This window comes from Brachycentrus maculatus, unplaced genomic scaffold (assembly GCF_059751285.1).
Source record: "Brachycentrus maculatus isolate JH-2025_06_01 unplaced genomic scaffold, ASM5975128v1 h1tg000005l, whole genome shotgun sequence".
Taxonomy (NCBI): Eukaryota; Metazoa; Arthropoda; class Insecta; order Trichoptera; family Brachycentridae; genus Brachycentrus; species Brachycentrus maculatus.
The window spans coordinates 1,058,564-1,081,398 of record NW_028280760.1 but is presented as its reverse complement, the minus strand read 5'-3'; the positions used below and the strand labels follow the sequence as shown (position 1 = coordinate 1,081,398).

The following is a 22,835-nucleotide window of genomic DNA, read 5'->3' as shown; positions in this document are numbered from 1 at the left end:
GATAGATATTACCACAAAATAACTGTCAAATCAATTGATGAAAATATGTATATCTTTTGATTTATTACCTGTTATTTGTAATTTTGCAATTGGTGAGAATTAAACCCACAATGCCAGTTTTGATTGCAAGTATCAATTTAATTAAAATAGAATAAATACCTTGAATTAAAAATAGTAAAAAAATTGGCCATATTTGCAGTCCCCGTGGAAATTATAAAGATACAATTGGGAACTCAACTGTAAAAAGGAAAAATAAAAAAAACAACCTTTCATTTTAAATATAAAAAACTTCCTCGAACGTGATTTATTAAAAAAAAAAGTAAACTCTTATTTATCTGAATATGAAGTAATTTTACTAAATTATGACTTATGTGATCTCCGTGTATTTGGGTTTGTGTCGCTGCCTTATGATCATCGTTTACTATTTTTTCAGATCTTCTGAAGAGATCCCATATTTCTTCTTAATAGAATCAAGTTCTTCTTGCTTCTTGTCAATGTCCATGCCTTTGAATGCTTTATTGGATCTATAATACAACACTACTAAGTACCTATTGCACACATTGAATCCTGATAAATGATCGCAAGCAGTTTTTGCATCAAATATATCTTCATACACTACAAATGCAGTCCCCCTCGTTTCCGGAGTGTTCCCGCTGCAACAAGAAAAAACGTTTTACTAGTAATACATTAGTGGAAAATTATATATTTTCAGGTAGGCAAGTTGTAGATAGAAGTATTATTATAGGTGTCTCAACTTGATATGAAACATCTATCGTTCTTCTTTATATGAAAGGAGATGGAAGTCTGAGCATCCCAAGCTTACGACCTGGCATTTGGCTGACTTAAGTGGTCGCTTTATAAATTCGTTTAACATTCACCATTCTCCGATTATTGAACATCTTTCTTCTAACCCTTATCCGCACCCAATGGTGCATAGGATACTGCATGGTATAGCAGCAATGTTATCTTGATTGTTAAATACACGAAGGGAAGGTGATCAGCCTTGCCCTTCAGGTACCAGTCCAGGGTGATATAAATAAATATTGGACTGAAACTCACATTTTTGGAAAAAAGTTTTGTTTTAGTTATATTTTTTTGTTGCTTCAGTTTAAAAACTTTTACAATATGGAACCCAGTACGAAGTCCGGGAGAAAATGGTCTATCGGTAATAATAATAACCAACATGTAGCGAAAAATAGAATAACCGTAATGCCTGGAAACAATGATTTTGAGAGAGCCGTGATGTCGTAGATAGATCATGAAAACTCTAGCGGTTCAGAGGCTGAAGATATTGATGACACCTTTACATTGGAGCTTTACAAGCATGATTCAGATACACATAGTGAGTCAAAACCCGAAGAACAGGTTGACAATGTTCTCAAAGAACAGACGTCTTCCAATGACGATTTTCCTCTGTCATCAATTCAATCCTTTTATGGGAAAAATCACTACAAATAGGTGTGTCAACCACTATCTAGAGCCGTTCGAGTTCCTCAACACAATATAATCAGACGAACTAACTTTAAATCAAAAGCTAACGAGCGTTGAACGAAATGTTGCCACATGAGCTGTTTGAATTTGACACGTGTGCTGGGAAAGGATATGCCTGTACCTGACCGTCAAGAAGTTGACAATGAAAAAAGTATGATGAATAAACTTACACGCGAATTTGTCTAATAGCTCCATATTTTCCAAAGATGTCATACATTTCTTCGCCTGTTATTTTGTAAGGAAGGTTTCTTATATATAAAACTCTGTTTACTTCGGGAGGTAATCGCACCTGAAAAATAAACACAAGAATATAAAACAATATTCTCAGATTCGCTGACTTATATTCACGTAGTTATATAGTAAATACAATATACAAACATTCGTGCGTCGCTGCAATGCCATTGCCATTATTGGTACTTTGTAGTTAACAATGTACGCTACAGAAGTTTCGCGCAATACGTAAGGGGCAAGACTTCTTATATTTATATATTCTTTTATCTTATGAGGTTGGTCGTGATCATTTTATGTATTGAATTCCGAACAAAACGAACATCGAGCGACACAACACGATTTGACATATCATAAACAATAATTAAAGATTGAAAATGAAAAGCCTGTCATAGATATTGAAAGATAAAGTCCATAGACTTCGTAGCCCTTTCTCCTACCCGAAAATAAACTGCTCCTACCTGTTTATGTGCGCCCATGATGAACACCCATAAGTTACAGCCCAAAGATCGGTTAGGCTAATAAACTCATGCCATTTTTTAATACAAGTAAAATAGCGAGTTTTTTTGTTTTGAATTTTCAATCATAATTTACATTAAATTTTAGCAACTTGAAACATAAAGAGTAAATCCACTAATGAGTAGGCATAGGCTTTAAAACTTAAAAAGTTGAGGCCTGATTAGGTCATGATAAGCGGTGTTGCATAAGCTGTAGCTAGATTTCAGAGTCACTTGGACGTTAAGTAATTTAAACAAATCGGCTATGCACATTGAAAACAGTATATTACTGCCAGATAAGGAAGCCTACGATAACACTTACTAATAATTTTTGTAGTATGCAATTATGTAAATTTGTTTATACTTCTTGGTTTATATTTTTTTCCAGCTTTGATGTCAAATATATTAGAATCTAGAAATACTCAACCAAAGTTATGTACTTGTTGGCGTAGTAAGCTTTGAATATGATCGAATCCAAAAACTGAACTAAGCAACGACTTATTATATCCAAGTCGTTTTTAAATTCGATCGCCCGTGTCCAGTTTATAGGTGGCTGTGGGGTTTTATTTTCGTGCGTTTGTTTTTTATTCAATTTACAAATTTTTGAATACAGAGTGGCCGGATGAAAAATCGATGTCTTTGTTGGAAAAGTTGCAGTCAGGTGGATCGGTTCATGTTCGCTATCACTACGATCGCGTATAACTAAGGTTCCGCGATTGCAACTAGTCGATAAGTCCACACGCTCTAACCGTGCAACGGTTCACGTTCCATTTGTTTCGACAAATAATACACTACGAATACTCTGCGGAGCGCAATTTGTTGGTAGTCTCTAATCGAGAAGTTGCAGTTGCGCGGAGAGCTTTATGATCGCTGTTCAAATGGGTATCAGCATAAATAAGCTTTCCCATTTAAGTACGCACTTCAATATTTTCATTTGATCGCTTTTATTATTTTTTAATCTATGGCCGTCTTGTTGCTGTTTTTGTTGGTTTGACGTGGGTTCACGGTATAGTTATTCGGTTAAGTTTTATCTGAGATTGTTTTATTTATTATATTTGTGTTTATTAAATTGTAATCAATTTAGAATTTCGAAATGAACGAATGTTGCGGTAGTGGCGGGTTCGCCGGATCTGCCTTTGTGGATATAATAAAGTCAGCTGCGTTGACATTTCAAGAATTTGACATTCGCGATTACTTCTCTCTTGTCGCCGGAGTTTTCTTAATATTTTGCTTGGTTCTAAGCGCTGTGGCAAATTTTAAAACCGTCTCCCAGGATACCAGAGAAAAATCTTTATAAAATATGAATTAAGTGAGTATGAATTGATTATTTTACTTGTTATTATATAATTTTAGAGAAAAGTCGGTATCCTATTAAAAAAAGTAGCCGCTTGAACTACTATAATTGTTATTATAAGCCGCTCTATAGATTATTGCAATAAATATAATATGGAAAAGGAAAACATCATTGAATAAAAAATAGTACTATTCGTCTGTGGTTTAGATAAATACATTTGAACTTTTCTACTAGATCTTGGTAATTGATGTTGATTTTTATTCCTTCAAACTTTGTGCAACCAATGAGTACTTTTAACATATTTAATTGTTTGGTTCGTATATTACAAAAACCGATCAGAGAGGTGGACTGATGGTACTTAAAAATATAAAAATAACAAAATATAAATTAAAACCCAACAAAAGGAAATCAAAGAAAAAGATTTCAGAAAGATGTTGCAGACTGAGAAATAACAACAAAGAATATGATTATTAGTATTCTTAATATTTAAAGCATTTACTTTGTGGTTAGTCAATTTTGTTTTTATATTTTTCGACAAAAGTGTTAATATATTACCACTTACCGAGATTTTTTATCTACCAGTTTCGAGACGTACTCGTCTCTTCGTCAGGACAATCGTTGTTGTAGTGATTGTCCTGACGAAGAGGCATAAAATCTCGGTAAATAGTTATATACTAACATTAGTAATATTTTTGTAAACAAATATAAAAAGAACAAAAAATAATGTCAAAAATAATTAATCTTTTATTTTTATATGTATTATAATAATATGGATTTCGACTTTTTAGGCAAACCCCGTTTTACTAATGACCGAAATACTGACACGTTCAATTTTCCAAAAAATGGTACCTAAGCAAAAATTTAAAAAAAGTTATATGTATTAATCATTTAATATTTTAAATAAATTACATATGTCATAAGTTAGGCAAAAAATGAGATGATGTATGATTTAATAATTATATTGACTCCAAGTATTATCCATATATATTTTTTATATATTACATATTTCGCACTACAAATAAATCGTCTAAAACATGACATAATAGGACATAGCATAAGAATATATTTGTATATGGTATTTTTTTTTGTAAAATGTTATAAAACGTTGTATTTTATAATAAATATTTCAATAAAGCAGGTTTGACCCCTGTGGTGCATAGGGCACTGCATCAGATTGACATATTAACTTGATCGTAATTAATATGAAGGCAAGGTGATGAATACTTAAATATATAAATACATTTTTTATTTAAATAAGTTTTTATCCCCCTGAGAATCGAACTCGGGACCTCCGAGACTTCTTGGGAACAATTAATTGGACATTTACGGAAAGACAAGCTTACCGGAGTCTTAGCTAATTGCTTGGTTTATTTGGCACAGAATTGAGCACATTTTGTGACATGCTGAGTCAGCTTCCATATTGGTTGATTTCTCTTTTTTCCTCGTGTTGTGTCTTATATATTTATGTTGATATATTATTTATAAACCTCAATTCCTTCAATGGATGGGTGATTTTTTTTATTGAATTGTATTGACGATTAGTTTAAATGGCAAGTCATTTTACCTTACCGCCACACCGCAGTAGTATTTGTTTGGAAATTTCATCAGAAAAACTGGCTAATCATAAAAAAAAATACTTCTCATATTAGGTGTGAACTTAGGTGTTTTTTTTCGGGTAATCGACAATAATTATGAAGAAAAATATATACTTCGTTGAAAATTCGTCTAGCTGTCGCACGTCGTTGATATTTGAGATTTCTATTAGAAGTTTCTAATTATTCGCAAATAACAAAAGGCGCGTTTGGAGAATGACTCGACAAAAAGGAATGGACCTAGAACAGAGCCTCTTTTGACTCCACAATGATCCATTCTAAATACTAATGTGTGTACACGATTGAATAAGCGCGATGCGATTTAGAAATTTTTATTTATGTATTTTTCGACTGTTTTAATAACTAAATAAGGTTGATTATTTTTTGACATCTCATCAAAGATGAAGAAGAATATGGAAGTCTGGGCATTTACGGGGCTGACGACCGTCATAGGCTGGTTTAAGTGATCACTTAACACACGTGTAACATTCACCAATTCTACCTATTTTTGACAACCACACTACTCAAATTCTTGGAAGTTCTATATATATGAACCATTTTTTTAAAACATTATTCTTGAATCACTAGAACTTCACTAGAGACATCTATTGATGAGATGAAAAGAAGCTTTTTTATTGAGCAGAAACTCTTTTATTAGTATGTGAGGTCCGAATCCTGGATTACAATGGATAATCACGCACATGAGAAACGCCAGAAAACATCATTTTAACTTTTATCATTTAAGCTTATAATTTGACTAGATAATTTATTTACAACATTGCCTACGGCGGTCGTCAGCCCCGTAAATGCCCAGACTTCCATATTCTTCTTCATATTTAATGAGATGTTAAAAAAATAATATGAAAATTAACTCCTATAATTGGAGATAATCCAGATTTGTGAAAAAGTATTTGGACACACTCAAAATGTTGTAAATAAATAAGGTTGGATCGGAAGATGTCGTTTTCGTGAAATTGTTGATCGTCTTCTAGTTTTGGTTTGACTATCCTCAGGCACTCCAATTTGCGTTGAAAGGCTTCGCGCAATGATCTGGTGTAATGTTGTCGTCTGCCATTGCTTGACTGCAGTACTCGTAGGTACTGAAGCTTTTGTTTTTTCCTTATCCTGTTGTTTATCATCGGTCCATAATCAATCCACAAGTACTCTCATCATCCGACCTCAACGAGGGTTCGTTGACTTGACCTGAACGTTTAATCTGTACAGAAACTATCAATCATTATCTATGGTAGAATACAAATAATTGTCGTTTTAGAATAAATACATACTTTAAACATTGTACAATATTTGAACGCGTAGGCCAGTGTCCCCTGGAGCGCTTACGCAATCGATTCAGTACATATTTACATCTATTTATGATAATTGACATACTACATCTTTGTCACCTATGTAAATGCTAGAATATCTCATTGTGGCTGAGACATTAATATTTTATTGGTTACAATTTCCTCGTTCACTGTGTGAATAACTACATAAACGATTCTGGACTAGGTACGTTTTCTTGACCACACATTTTGCTGAGCTGCGGTCTTCTTCTTCTTTTTCGTTTCGAGACCACTGAACTTCACCCCAAAGGTCTCGGTCATCAAGACACCGGATATATTTAAGTTATCCAATATTGTCTGCCTGCGTAGTGTAATGGTCAGCACGCTCGGCTACCATTCTGGAGGTCCCGGGCTCGATTCCCAGGGGGGTTTAGATAAATATAAGTGATTTTTTCACTGTAATATTTATTCAATATCACCCTGGACTGGTACCTGAAGCGGAGGGCTGATCACCTTTCCTTCATGTGTAAACGATCAAGATAACACTATGTCATATGACGCAGTGCCCTATGCACCATTGGGGTGTGGATAAGAGTATTATTAATATTTTCAGAACGCCAATTCTCTGAAAATTAGGAATTGTCGCAGCGCAGGACTTATCACTGTCTCTACGCAATTAGCGATCATGATAACTCCTCGCCCATTGGGTCCTGGTGGTAGTTAATAGACGAGTCCCTTGAGGTTCCATGCAGTGAAAATTCACTAAATATAATAAATATGTACCGCCGTTTTCGTGAGAAATAACCTTTTCTAAGGGCGCTTTTCAATTTACAGTATTTTTAGACGAATATGCGGCAAAACGATGTATGATAGATGTTCGAATGGTGAAATAAGGAAAGAATGCAAGGCTGAGATAAGCATTATCGATAAAATTATGAAAGGTGTGGTTTGGACATGGGGAGCGAATGAGCGAGGAGAGAACGGTAAAACAAATTTATGAGGCTAATGTGGTTGGAAAAAGGAGCAGAGGAAGAACGAGAAAAACTTTGCATGATCAATTATTTCAAATACTCGAAAGTGGTCGGGTCAGGAGTCGGAATGCCGGAGAAGATGTGTAAAGGACGAAGATTGTGTGCAGATACAGATTGGTATAAGGTTCTATTTCCTCTGCCTACCCCTGCGGAGAAGCGGCGTGATGTTGGTTTGTTACTTTAATTAATACAACATTTACTCTTTATTATAATATTGTGTTGATAAAATTTAAAAAATCGGTACTATTTGCCGGTCGAGAACATTCACCCACGTTTTGAATTCGTATGTTGTCAAATTACCATGAGGCTTATACTAAACAAATGCAGGCTGTCTGTCTCGCTAGAAGAATAATGGCCTCTCTAAATACGTATCAGAATCCTATCTACACTTATTTATACTGCTATAAATATAAATGAGTTAGGTAAGTATCAATTTAAATATCTAAAATTGATATGCTTATACAAGGTAGCTAGGTACCCGGTTGCTCTTTGGTGCATTCAAACTTGAATATAATTAGCGGCACCCAACTGTTTGCTGAGTTTGTAAGATTCAAATAAATCAAATAAATAAATAAATGCTTACTTAGCATAAATGTAAAAAAATGCCCGAGGTTTTATTTAGTCAGATATCCCGCCATAATTCAAGATACCTTCACTTAGTCGAGTAGCTTTTTTCTAGGCTAAAATTTGACATTTTCTTTTACATCTACCCGAACTCATATAATGCATAGGGTAGTTTGGTATTCCTCCTTAGGACTTTGGGTTTGGGGGTGGGTATAGAGCGCGGGGCCTGACGGTTCGGGTGGTTTCCTAAGGGGGCTGGGGTCCCCTAGTAAGGTTAGCTACTAACTTTCCTACCGCTGTCACCCTGGGTATAAGAATATAGTGGTGTGTACACACTGGTTAGTATTAACTTACATGCCCCGCTGATAGTGATAGGGACTTAGTAATCATCTTTTTTATCTTTGACCCCGAAAAACTTTGCATGATCGATTAAATACCGCTATAAGGTTCAAAAAAAGAAAAGTTTTAATATATACAGTAGCGAGCAGTCAAATCTTTCCAGTCAGAAATTATCAGTTTTTTTACATAATATTTTGTTTGGTTGTGATTTCTTGATAGCTTTCCAGTCCGAATTATAAAGCAACACTTTTTAAAGAGGATTTACCAAAAAAAGTGCTAATTAAGTAACGATTTTTTCGCACAAAATTGGAAAATGCTCACATAATTTAAAAAATACGTTTTACCATGGATTTAACCAAATTCTGTATGTAGTATTGGGAAAACTTTTCAAACCACACTTTTCCGATGATGTTTTTATTGTTTTCCTTTGACGAAGGCTTCATTTGATTTATTTCGATCGCCATTTTATGCCACAAGTTCTCGATAGGATTCAGGTCAAGACTATTTCCGGGCCAATCCAGTTTTGCATTTCCATGAATTTTCATATATTCTTTGACATAAAAATTGCTTTAATAGTGTTATATTTTTTTTTATATATTTTTAAACATTATAAATCACAGTATCCGGAAAATATAATACTTACAGTTTTTAATGTCTCATTAGAGACAATAAAATAATTGTTGTCTAGGTCATGAGTACATATATGCGTTTATATGCAGCAACACCTTATCAATAGATTTAAATCAAAATAATTTCGATTAGTTACGTAAAGGTGAATTGATAACTGCATATGATAAATTTGTTTAAAATATAAACATAGATAATCACGACTGTTCTATTGATAAGTTTTTTTTTAAAAATCATTTATTTTATTTGGCGGTCACCCAGTGAAAATAAATAACAAAAATTTAAGTTTTATCATTGATAAGGTTAAGGTGACTTTCGATTTAGTGAATGATTGAAATCTACAGACTGTCAATTTTACTGTTGACAGTTGATTTGTAGTTAGTACGTTTTTCCATTTAACCATGAATATACTGAATGACCATTATGCGTCGTAGAACAACATTCGTGGCCGAAAACAACATTCAGTTTGATTCTCTTTTTCAACGCAAAATTTTGTTTACCGATTTTTGTTTTTGTTTACCGAGGCAAATTTCTTGTTAAATTACTAAGTCAATATGCAGGGTTGCCGAATTTGGAATGGAAAACACTTAGAAGCCTTTGTCGAGACGCCCTTACATCCATTAAAAGTCACTCTTTGGTGTGGTCAATGGAGAGCGCTACAGAACGATTATTACTGACTTCTTCGTACCTCAGTTAAATGGCATTCATGTGACAGGGCTGTGGTTTCAACAAGATGGCGCAACATGCAACACGGCAGGTGCCACCATAAATTTATTGCGGGAAATTTGAATTTGTTTACCTCTAAAAAATATAAATAAATGTGGAAAAGGAAATGGAGAAGGAATGGTACTCTTGGCTAGGAAACTTTCATACTCGTACACTTGTATAAGCTTGTGTCACTTGGAGACTGCCGATGTGTATCTATAGATCTCTCGAGATACTCAGTTTTCGACCGGAATGCGATATTGCAAGATTTAAATTGTATTTATGCGCATTAGGCAATTTATTACACATGTTCCTCATCAATATGCAAAGTTGCAATATTTTATTTATATTTTTAGTACGCGGGTACTAGTTTTTTTGCTTTGTGCTAATTGTGAAACACTTTGTTCAAGGACGCACGCGATTTTTAGTGCAAGATATTTTGCGTCAGAGAGAACGTATGGAAGTGAAGCAGGGAGTTGGCAAAAGAAATATGAAAGTAGACTGCAATCGAAATGCGTTCTCTCAGACGAATGTGCGGCAAAAAGTTTAATGACAGATGTTCGAATGGTGGTATAAGGAACGAATGCAAGGTTGAGATAAGCATCATCGATAAAATTAAGAAAAGTGTATCGAGATGGCTTGGTCGTGTAAATCGAATGAATTTAGAAAGGATAATCAAACAAATTTATGAGGCAAATGTAGTTGGTAATAGAAGCACGTGAAGACCGAGGAAAACTTGGCATGGTCAAGTATTTTAAATACTTGAAAGTGGTCAGGTCAGGAGTCGGATTAATCGGCGTGTATGTATGAGAAGATGTATAAATGTGGAAGAGGTAAAGATTGTGTGCAAAGACAGAGTGGTGCGGCTTTCTATTCTCTCTGCCTACTCCTAAAAAGAAGCGGCATGATGGCGAGTTGGTTAGTTAGTAAGTTAGTTGAAACATAATGTGGTTAATTCATATTTTATTACTTAATTATGTTGGTATATAATAAGTCAGCGAGATTTTAGTCTGCCGGTTTCGAGATGTGCCCGTCTCTTCGTCAGGACAATTGCTACACGAGCTAGCAAACAACACTTGTGTAGTTGTGTGTGAATAGTGCTATGGTAGTGGTGGAGTTTGTATAGTGCTGCTTGGGGATTGTATGAGGAGATGCACGAATGAATAAGAGGCGAAGAATGTTTGGAAAAACAGAGTGGTGTGGCGTTCTACGGGGAAGTTGCCTGATGGTTACTTAGCTAGTTAGATCACCCTTAATCCCTCGTTCCGGCCCCCTGCCGGAACGCCCCTGCGGAGGTCGGAAGTCCGCTCCTGCGCTCAGCCGCAGGGTAGCCCTGGACAGCTCTTTTTTGTCGTTGTTTTGTTTTCATTATTTATATATTCATTAATTCGGCTTCTAGAGTGAGTAGACACTCGTTATAAATCCATACATAATTAATTAATTTATATATACCATACCTACATGCATACGTCAAGCGCTCGCCAATCCGGCATGACTGCGAAAAACTTTTAAATGATTCGCTTACCAAACGTGTTTAGAAAAAAAAAGTATAATGACCAGAAGGCCAGCGCGTTTTATTATTATTATTATTATTTATTTATTTTCAATCGCAAAGTATACAGAACACGTGTCAGGGTTACTAAAACAACCGAGTTGCTCTTTTTTGGCAGTCGCAGCACGACTTGCATGTTGTATAAATAATGCTTCGTTGCTTCGTTCTGGAGGTCCCCGCGTGTCTTTTATTTTATAGGTGTCTCAACTTGATATGAAAGAGGATGGAAGTCTGTGCGTTCAGGGCTTATGACCTGGCATTTGGCTGGCATTTTAATAAAGACAACAAAAAAACATCGAAAAAAAATAGTTTTTTTTAAATATTGAAAGCATTAACTTTGTGGATCATATTGATATATTATTTTGAGAAATAAAAGACTTTGTGTTTTGATCCACTCACATTTTTACTAACCAACTAGTTTCGGCAACAACCTGTTGCCCTCTTGAAAAAAATAAGAATTGTGTGTTGAGATGGTTTGAACACGTGGAACAAATTATTTAGGAAAGAACGGTAAAACAAATTTATGTGGTGAATGTAGTTAGAAAAAGGAGCAGAGGAAGACTGAGGAAAACTTTGAATTATCATGTATGTCAAATACTTGGGCATGATCTCAGGTCAGGAGTTGGAATAATTGGTGGGTATGTATGAAATGATGCATGGATGTAGAAGACGCGAAGAATTTTTGCAAAGGCAGATTGGTGTTGGGTTCTATCTCTCTGGCTACCTCTGCGGAGAGCGGCGTGATGGTTATTTAGTTAGTTAGTTTACTAGTTATTTTATTCACAACATTTTGGTCCTTTGTACTGACGCTTTTATGTTGATGATAGCTTCAATCATGTCTTAACAACATTTTCATTAAAATAAACACATGGAATATGTTTATTTTACATTTTTACATATCAAAACGGGAAAAATTCATTTGTACTCGTATCTCTACGTATTCGGTTTGGAAAATCGATTTTTATGAACCAGCTGATGATTTTTTCTTCTGAATCTCATTATGAATTGAATGGCGGATAGTCTGGTGAGTTCAATTATTAAATCCTTTCACATGTTACGCAGATAGATAACACACCGCGGGCATTTTTGCAGAAAGTCGAAAGAAGTGATATATCGATAGTGACTGCAACTTTATATACTAATTAAAAAAACATTTATATACTAATTTTTTTGAAAATTGTCTTCTGATGCAGCCTCTCTCCTTGAAGTCTGAATTTTAATTGAATCAAATGAAAAATGTCTACTTTAAAATTAATTTAAAAAAGTATTCCTCAGGCAGATTAAAGAGTGAATTACACCGATCGACACCATTTTTGGGTCTGGCTTTTGCATGTGAAATTTTGGTTTCTCCTATGTTATAAGTAAAGGAAAAAAAGCTATATTTCTGGTCAAAGTTTCCTATTGTAGAAACTAGAGAAGTTTTCCAATTTTCAAGAAAAAATACTAATTAATTTTTTTTAAATTACGATTAACAATGTTTTTGTTGATCATCAAAGTCAAAGTAAATAAAGAATTGTGATAAACAATTGAATATAATAAAATAACAACAACAAAAATACAAGTAAAATGAATATTTCTACTAGTTCTCTTATGTTTGTATGGGCTTTCTCGTAGACCCAAATGTAATCTCCCATCGTATTCTCGTTGTCGTCTTTCGGAGTCCATCAAATCTTGGTGAAAACGTTCTTCTTGCTCCTCTGAATAGGTACCCATATTGTCTTTAAATTTATTCAGGTGAGAATGTATCATATGAGGTTTATGGGACATGACAAAAATATTGTCGTTTTTGTACACACCTAATAAAAAGTATCAATTTTTCATAAAAGTATTCAGTAATTTTATCACATAAGTACAAGAAAAAATCTCAGGATAAAATCGGTTAAACTCGTCTGACTAGAATCAATGAAAAAAATCTTAGCTTTTTGAAAACTGTCAGATAACGGTGGCCGCACACGTCCAAATAATGTCTCTCAAACGTGCGTTGTGTCTCATACCTATAGGTACGACTGCTCGAGGAGACCCACAAGACGATGGGGCCACGGTGTGCCACCGCTTGGCTGCCCGCGAGGACAGACGGCGATGGAAGACGTTTTTGCTAGAGAAGGCGTCAACCCTCATCCGGACTAACCTACGAGAAGAAGAAGAATAATAACCTTTGTACGTAATTATATTTAAATAAAATTAATGTTATCGCTTCGTACATAAATTAGCCATTACTCTACATTTCATTTAGGCAACGACTATAAATATTAATATTTTGATCAATGATTCAATGTCAAGGTAACTAATTGATCTTATTGAACTTATCAAGCTCGAGTTGTCAAACACGATTTTTTTATTCTACTGCCACGCGGTTGTAGCTGGAACAAACGGGTCGACCTGGATAGATCTAACTTCTTAAATTCATACTCGGTTGGTGGCTGATATCAAAGTTCGGAAAGTGTCCTATCTGGGGCATGCGCTTAGAGGATTGCACCTAATCATTAAAAGCGAAATAGAGGGTTGACGAGGCATGGGCAGAAGGCAGATCTGGCTCCGGAACATACGAGGTAGGACAAGGACGTCGGGGGACTCGATACGAGATACGAAGAAGACTCCACTCGACAAATGTAAAATGAACGAAGATATGGGACTTGGCGTGAGACACGGGGAAGCCTTTCGCGCGGCTTCTGCCGTTTTCTCCAAATCGGCAAAAGCGGCGGGCGTCATCTCCGGAGGAAGTCCACTCCGCTCCGCGCGGCGGGCTCGACAGGACTGGACGCGAGGTGCGCGCGCTCTAGTTTTGACTGTCCGCACTTTGGTAATTGGAAGAAGTCGCGAAGAAGAGGTGCCGGCGGCCCGCGGCGGGCGGGAGGCCGGCGGGGGGCGGGGGCGGCGAGCACCAGGAGCAGGCCGCAGATAGTGGCCGCAGTGGAGCGAGAGTGGCCCGAGCGCGCGCTCGTGCTGTCCGTCCGTCGTCCGCCAGCCCACCGCCGCCGCGGGACCCGCGGGACGCCGCCAGGACGCTCGGGGACTACTTTCTCTTTCGTAGGTTCGCGGTTTCGGCCGTTCGAAAGATCGCGGCCCACTTGCGGCGCTAATTGTACCGCGGGCCCAACGGGGTCAGCGTTCACTTTCTCGCGAGAATCGCGACTGCGTCCGCCGCTGGTCTGCCTACGCGCCGTGCCCAGCGCACGCTCGAGTGTCCGGGCGCGCTGTCGCGCCTAGTGCCGAGTCGCCTAGTGGGACATTCTCTCGCGGAGCCCGTCCCGCGATCTGCGCGCTGACAGTTCCTCGTCTACCGGAGTGGTGCCTCTCCGACTAAACGTTCGGCAACGGTGCGTTTTATTCTAATACTAGAACAAGTTTCGCTTTCCTTTGTTTATAAACATTAATAATAAAAAAATCAATATTTTTCTTTGACGAATTTATCCGATTAAAACAACACTACTATACAATCTCATTTGGGTATGTACTTGATTTTTTTATGTGTAAAAAATGAATCGCATAATGCTCACGTTTTATGTATAATAACTAGATATAGTATAAAGTAATATTTCTTTATTTATTTAGTGGAATTATTTTTATATAGTGGATGTCTCGACTGACACATTTAACTCGTATACATGTTTTCATTATATTATACAAATTATTCGATACGAGTTGAGGCACACTTTTTACTTTTGAGGAAAAAAGTCGCGATAGACGTTTTCATCGGGAAAAATATACATAAATGTAAAATAAAATTCGCGTGTACGAATGCTACGATAAAAGTGCTATTCATTGTACCACGAGTCGGCTACATGTATAGTTTTGTTTGCATAGTATTTAACGGGGAGCCAAGACACTATTGTAATAATTTTTATTTTATTTTGAGCAAATAAGTAACTCTTTGTTAAGCCTTAGAAAAGCGGCGAACATTTAGAGTGCTCGTATAATCACGTACGTAATGAGAACGAATGACATTTGGACATTCGCAATGACAAAGAAATACCGAAGGAAGGCATTACTGATACTGTACTCGTGCAAGCTCCGAGACTCGTGATTTAATATAATTTTAATATGTTTTCCTTTTTGCTAAGAAATGATAATAATCGTCTCACACTGCACGATTTCGTTCTAATGTATTTAAATTAATGTAGAATTAACATTAACACGTTGTTTTCGGCATACGCGCCAGACGCGTACATTTGACTTTTTATCCAGTACGGAATACGAGCTAGGCGCGTACGGCCGATAATGAGACAAACGGCTTAAAAATATCTTCGCGTAATATAAAGTATACCCTAACACTCTCGACACAATATTTTATAATAGTGTAATGAATAAAAAAAAATACAAAAAAGGAATAATTGAGTTTTCAAGAGTGAACGTATAACTTGCGAGTAAACTCAGCTTTAGTCCCCTCGACGACTCGTGTTTATACTCGCTTGTCTCAAAGCGAGTATAAAAATGAGCTACGCGTGAATGCTACACACTAAGATAACTGTGTGCACTAGTATTTACAAAAAAGAATTTCATATTTGATATTTTAATTATATTTTTTTTTATAAAAAGAGAAGTATTTGTGTTTTTACTATTTACAAAAATACTTCAATTTCATACTTTTTCTTAGGCTCACGAGCTTAAGCGGCTCATTATTAGAAATAGGTATCAAATTTTGGTGGAGTGGGTTCGAACCGAGAAATTCAGACTCAAGAGTCCGCGACACTAACGACCACAACTCGACACTAACTATTACTAAGCCGACTATAGTTTTAGCGTTTTAAAAATTGCTATTTTATCAGTATATAACGACTGTTCGTGATATATTGAACGCAGTTTAACTGTTTCATAATTGGCAAGGACTAGTTCAGTATGAGGCTGTATGTTTGTATGGTATATCTAAGCAAGCCTAAGGGGAACCGGGCTAAATTACCCCAAATGGAGTAAAAATGAATTATTGGGGTATTTAAGAATTTTTTCTAGTTTGTTATTTCATAAACGTGTTAGTATTTTTATAAATTTAAAGAATTCAGAAATCGATTAAACGTCGAAGACTTCAAATTGCTCTTACATCAAAAAGTCCCAATTTTTAAGTAATTGTATCAAACATGAAGCAACATCATTTCTCCAAAAACTGAAAAGGAAACCTGAAAACCTGAATTTTCGTTTGATCCAATTTGAGAATTTTGTTTTGTTTGTAGGTATATTACATACTTATTATTTTCATATAACTTTTTTTTCGTGTAAATTAATTCAACAAATAAGTTTTCTTTTTAATAAACGTACATTGATTGTCTTCTTTTCAAAAAGGGGGGAGGGGTAATATCGACTTACGTAAAAATATTTTGGGTTAATTAATGGTTAAAAAAAATTCCCCGACTGCTCGGCTGTCCAAACTCAAAACACAGTAAGGGACAATTTTTTGTAGTACGTTTTATTGCATTTTTGGACTAAGTACATTCTACTTAGTCCGAAAATGCAAAAAAAAACGTGCTACAAAAAAAATGTCCCTTACTGTGTTTTTAGTTTGGACAGCCGTGCTGATCTAAGCGGTTTCGATCGGTAACTGTATCATTCGTGGACACGCGGAGACGGTGGATTTCCGTCGTCAGTTTGAGAAGGAAGCTTGTAGGCAGAACGAGATTTTGGAGAAAGCACGAATATGGAACACTCGGTCCAAGCTGGTAACTAGGACAGACTCGCGGACGCCTGCGACCTTCGCGCGAGATCCGAAGAGGAAGCGACACTATAAAAATATTATTATTTTGACATCTCGACATAGATGAAGAAGACATTTTATTTATTGTTTCGGCATTCACTTTGTGGTAAGACATAATGAAATTGTAAAAGAAAAACACTTGTTTTTTTATCACTCGAGCTTATTTTATTATGACGACTAGTTTCGGAAGCTATGCTTCCATCTTCAGGTCTAAATATAAACTAAAATATATTTAGGCCTGAAGATGGAAGCAAAACTTCCGAAACTACTCGTCATTATTAAATAAACTCAAGTGGTAAAAAAACAAGTGTTTTTCTTTTATTTGAATTTGGAAGTGTTTTAAAGAATATGGAAGTCTGGACATTTACGAGGCTTACGACCGTCATAAGCTGGTGCGATGATCTTATTACACACGTGCAACATTCACCAAGTCCACCCATGATTGACAACCACACTACTCAAATTCTTGGTATTTCCATATATATGATAAAATTTTTAAACATCGTACAAGAATCACTAGAATTTTCACCAGTGTCATCTATTGGTGAGACGAAGAAGCTTTTTTATTGAGCAGAAACTCTTATATTTGCATGTGAGGTCCGAATCCTGGATTATAAACACATACATGAGAAACGCCACAAAATATCCTTTTAATTTTTTTAATTTTTGTTTATAATTTGACCAGATAATTTATTAACAACATTTTGAGTGTGTCCAAATACTTGTACACAAATCTGGATTATCTTCAATTATAGGCGTTATTTATCATATTATCTTTTTGACATCATCTATGTTGACATGTCAAAAAAATAATACGATAAATATGTAGCTCCTATAATTGGAGATAATCCAGATTTGTGAACAAGTATTTGGACACACTCAAAACGTTGTTTATAAAAATATAACGTGCCACTCTGCTTATGATCAAAATGGAAAGGTGTAATCCTCTATTAACACCAGAGCCGGATCACGTGACACGGTGGTTCTAGTCGTCAAACCTGCATGCCCATTTATCATTTAATACCCGCGAATGAATGTAGGTTATATTACAAACTAAGCATAATGTGGACAGATTAATATACATTAACAAAATGTTAGTTGCACTAGTATAATATATAACCGCTCACCGATATTTTAGTCTGCCGGTTTCTCGACGTTCCCGTCTCTTCGTCAGGACAATTACTGCACGAGAAAGCAAACGGATGGCGAATCAAGGAATGAATGCAAAGCCGAGGTAAGCATTATCGGTAAAATGGAAACATGTGTGTTGAGATTGTTTGGACACGCGGAAACAAATGAGCGAGGAAAGAACGGTTTAACAAATTTATGGAGCGAACTAGTTGGATAAAGAAGCAGTGGAAGACCGAGAAAACTTAGCATGATAAGGTATGTCAAATATGTAGGTACTTGAAAGCGGTTGTGTCAGGAGCCGATACATCGCTCACTCCTTTCAAGAACGTCATAAATAAAAAAAACTCGATTTTTCAGGAGAACGTTTTAAATGTTTAAAAATATAATACAATGTATTAAAAATAAATATCTAGCCACTTATTAAACTTTTTACTGTGCAACAGATCTTTTTAGGTAAATCCTGAAGGTTTTTTCTCCATTTGAAAAATATTTAGTATATTTAAAAAAATAATTAAACAAACAAATTAAACCTTTTCTTCAAAATGCAAAAACAACATTTTCTGCCCTGTAGCGGATAAATATGAAGTTAAAAATTTAGTACATTTTCTGGGCATTCCGAAAACATGCACAACTGAAAATGGACGATTTTTGATTTATGACGTTCTTGAAAGGAGTGAGCATCATCTGTCTAATAAAAGTCTGACGCCAATAGTTCTATGTTTTATTAACTACAAATAAAAACTTTCGTTTGCTTGAAGTATATTTATACCACGAAAGTATACCACGAAAGAAACAATTTAAATGTAAAATTAATTACATTTCACGTATGGAATGAAAAGAAGGGCATTTTGTCTTTACGATTATCATACAAATAATTGTCCTCTATTTGTTCCTACCACATATGTGTATGGTATATCTCTCGTAATCTTATCGCTGTAGATAGAGTGAAGATTATCACCATGATGAGTGGCTAGGTGCACTGCACTGGCGAGTGCATTTACTGTGTAAATAGTACCAGTTGTGTACTCGCACATCGCGTTATGCAAGCCGGTGCAGTCGCTACGCAGGCACCGAGCGGCTGGCGTCGCCAATCCCATTGCACTAAACGATTCGATTACTTGACCTCTAGCCTCCCCATTGCGCTCCAACAGTTCTAGATGTAGAGCTGTCTCGTGACGTCGCATTGGCTGTCGAGCAGCACCATGTAGATAACTTTTTGACTCCTTACGGATATCAGTTTGACGTTCGTATCACCATTATTACATTACACATTCTATTTTTGACATCTCAACATATGGTAGGTGAAGAAGAACCTAAGTTTAAGTCTAAGTATTTGTAGACCTTTTGACCCGCGATAGTCAAAAGGCATGGTTAAGTGATCGCTTTACACGCATCTATGTTTAGATGCCAAAAATGTAAAAATAAAACTCCCAGTTGGAGAAACCCAGATTTGTAAACAAGTATTTAGACACACTCAGAATGTTGTGATTAAAATAATATGGTCATATTATAAACTGCATAAATTTTCATCATATTTTTAGGCGGTTCCCAGTATGTAAGAAAAACATCAAAATAAAAAGGGTCTCTCAAAAACAGCAAAATCAGGGTAAAAAGCTTTCTTAATCCAACATAGATGACTCTAGTGAACTTGCATGTATAGTGTCATTATATCAATGATATATGTAAAAGTTTTTAAAATTTGAGTATTGTGGTTGTCGTCAATCTGAATTTGAGGGCTGATCACCTTTCCTTCATGTGTTGACGATCAAGATAACACTGCGTTTATATGATGAAGTGTCCTATGCACCATTGGGGTGCGGATAAGGGTTTGAAGTTCTTGAATTACCAGAACTTCACTGGAGACATCTATTGGTGAGATGAAAATGAGCTTTTTTATTAAGCATTCAGATTTTGTGAACAAGTATTTGGACACTCTCAAAATGTTGTAAATAATTATGTTGGTTTGTTGACCCCGTGATGCGTCTAGGAATGCTCGCCAAGTTTTTCTCTATCCTGACACCATGCACTTGCCTCGGCCAAACCTTGTACATGCAAATGAATCTCAATAAACGTTTCTTCGTGAATCTCTGGCCTGTATAAGTGATAAGTTAGAACCCTCGTCATTAGTGATTCCTGTCATGTAATTTTTTCTTACTAACTCGCTAACCATCACGCCGCTTCTAACCTTAAAGAAAAAACGCTCTTCCTTTCATCCCATATCAACGTGAAAATGTAATAAGTTAAATTAAATTATAATTTATATTTGAAGCACTAACTTTGTGATTTTACATTTTATAATTAAAATAGATTTATATTATCCACTGACACTTCGTGATGGAATTGCATTTTAATATATTATTAGATTAAAACCAATATTTTTAGATTTTCCACTTTATTTTTATTTGACCAGCGACCGGGTTTCGTCGTTACCGACATCATCAGACTGGTCTGTCTGATGATGTCGGTAACTTATCACCAGTCTGATGATGTCGGTAACGACGAAACCCGGTCGCTGGTCAAATAAAAATAAAGTAGAAAAGCTAAAAATATTGGTTTTAATCTAATAATATATTATAATTAAAATGTAACTTTGTTTTAAGTATTAAATTAAATTGTTTTTTAAGTGGTATAATTAACAAATATACCGCAAAATACTTGATAAATAGAGGCATTCATTTGAAAATTAAAAACATATAAAAATACATCAAAACATTTTATAAAAAAAACTACATCATTAAAATTCCAAAATGATTTACTATTCTTTCTTAAATGATTCGATTCACATGCCCAAACCATCTCAACACAGCGTTCTTAATTTTATCTATAATATGTACTCATGTATCTCAGCCTTGCATTATTTCCTTATATCACCATTCAAACATCTACCATAAGTATTTAAAACACTTTATCATGCCAAGTATATTATTTCTGCAAACATTTTGATACTCATTGTTATATATTGATGAAAGAATGAAATAAATGAACGAAAAGAGTTCATTGAACCAACTGGCGAATTTTTAATGTACATTTAATTCGTCGAATTTCAAAAGCCAGGTATAATTTATTACAGCAAAAGTAATCAAATGGGGAATTTGTGAACCCAGGATATGTATTTTACCTGCATCCCGATAGACTTATCGCCGGATTTTCCTTATTATTTTATTTTATTTTATTTGGGAATTTTTCAGAACAGTACATCAAGTCATTCACATATCGCTCACTCCTTTCAAGAACGTCATAAATAAAAAATCGTCAATTTTCAGTTGTGCATGTTGTCGGAATGCCCAGAAAATGTTCTATATCCTAGTAAAAGAGGCATATTTTAAACTTAATATTTAGCCGCTACAAGGCAGAAAGTGTTGTTTTTGCATTTTGAAGAAAAGTTATTGTTTAATTAAAAAAAAATAAACTAGTTATTTTTCAAATGGAGGAAAAACCTTCAGGTTTAACCTCAAAAGATCTGTTGCACAGTATGTAAAAAGTTCAATAAGTGGCTTGATATTTATTTTTAATCAATTGTATTATATTTTTTAACTTTAAAAACGTTCTCCTGAAAAATCTAGTTTTTTTTATTTATGACGTTCTTGAAAGGAGTGAACGATATGTATACGAGTATTAAAAAACAAGTGCATACAAAATTCCACATTTATAAATTTCTGAAAATACCCGGAAGAGGGTCGGAAGGGAGGAAAAGGGGAAGGGCGAAAGATTAAACCTCAAGTCAAAGACAAATTATGTGAACAATATTTAAACAAATTATTGAATGTAAAAATAATCCGGGGTTCGGATCTTGCGTACATTCAAATAAAAGGGTCTCTGCTAAATAAAAAAGTTTTCTCAATCCAACATAGACGGGTGTTGTGAACTCATATGTACTGTGTCATGAGATTGATCATATATTTATGTAGGAGTTTCGAAAATTTCAGTAGGTTGTTTTTTTCATGGGTAAAATGGTGAATGTTGCACGTGTGTAAGGTGATTACTTAAGTGATTACATAAGCCCTGTAAATACACAGACTTCCATATTCTTCTTCATCCACATATGTTGAGGTGTCAAAAAAATCTAAAAAGAACTTAGCGGAGAAAACTCTGATTTGTGAAAATGTATTTGGACACACTCAAAATTATGTGAACAAAGACAGATTGTACGAAATGAGAGACACACCACGATATCAATGTCGAATTGCAATCTTAGTGATCTCAGCGCTGACTATGTCGAGTTGAACAAATTAAAATTCCCATATTCATCGTTAACCAATTTTGATGTACGATAAATATAGGAACTTTGTTTGCTTTGTTCGACTGGTGGCGCTGCAATCAGCCATAATCCAGGAGTATCAAAAAATTGTACCCACATGTGGAAGGTTCCGAGACCATTACAGGTTTCACGAATTAATGCAATATGGATGTTCATTTTTTTTAAAGGTATAGCCCGCAAAGCCTCTACTTTTAAAGGCTTGTCTGCAGGTAGGATAGTAAGGATAGGGAAGGTAAATTCTCAGACCAATTGAAAATAAATTATTCTTCAATTTATTTTGTACTTGGCGGGAATCGAACCAGCGACGCCAGTTTCGCAGTCGAGCGTCTACCCAACCACGCCACGGCGCCTGTCAGAATAATTGGCGGAATGGTGAACGTTACACCTTGAACAGACAAATGCCAGGTCGTAAGCCCTGGGATGCTCAGACTTCAATCTTCTTTCATGTAAAGAGGAACGATAGATGTTTCATATCAAGTTAAGACATCTGTATTATTTATATTTGAAGCACTAACTTTGTGATTTTCCATTTTATAATTAAAATGTTACACTATAAATAT

The 22,835-nt window shown here is 35.4% G+C and overlaps 2 protein-coding genes across 5 annotated transcripts in view; one reads left to right on the top strand and one right to left on the bottom strand.

Moving 5' to 3' along the window:
- Window positions 1–267: 267 nt before the first annotated feature.
- On the bottom strand, window positions 268–2,092 carry Sf3b6 (splicing factor 3b subunit 6). The gene is made up of 3 exons (XM_088277979.1): window positions 1,870–2,092; window positions 1,662–1,780; window positions 268–653 (listed from the first exon to the last, which is right to left on the bottom strand). Exons 1-3 carry the CDS (start codon window positions 1,897–1,899, stop codon window positions 422–424), a joined length of 381 nt encoding a protein of 126 aa, XP_088134105.1. The 5' UTR covers window positions 1,900–2,092; the 3' UTR covers window positions 268–421.
- A 1,096-nt stretch (window positions 2,093–3,188) lies between these two features.
- The window catches only part of Oatp74D (Organic anion transporting polypeptide 74D), a 52,572-nt gene continuing 32,925 nt past the window's right edge, over window positions 3,189–22,835 (top strand). The window contains exons 1-2 of one of the 4 annotated variants that reach the window (XM_088256477.1): window positions 3,189–3,525; window positions 13,204–13,360. The gene's annotated coding sequence lies outside the window, so the exon portion shown is untranslated. Of the gene's footprint in view, window positions 3,526–13,203; window positions 13,361–14,112; window positions 14,651–22,835 lie in introns of those variants that run through there. The other 3 variants (XM_088256461.1, XM_088256453.1, XM_088256469.1) reach the window with 3 other exon arrangements.

Bases quoted from the DNA above. Each gene is read 5' to 3' on its own strand.
- Sf3b6 (XM_088277979.1), bottom strand. From the start codon at position 1,899: ATGGCAATGGCATTGCAGCGACGCACGAAT. The intron at 1,781-1,869 runs GTTTGTATATTG...TTTATTTTTCAG, and splicing joins CATTGCAGCGACGCACGAAT to GTGCGATTACCTCCCGAAGT. The intron at 654-1,661 runs GTAAGTTTATTC...TTCTTGTTGCAG, and splicing joins GCTATTAGACAAATTCGCGT to CGGGAACACTCCGGAAACGA.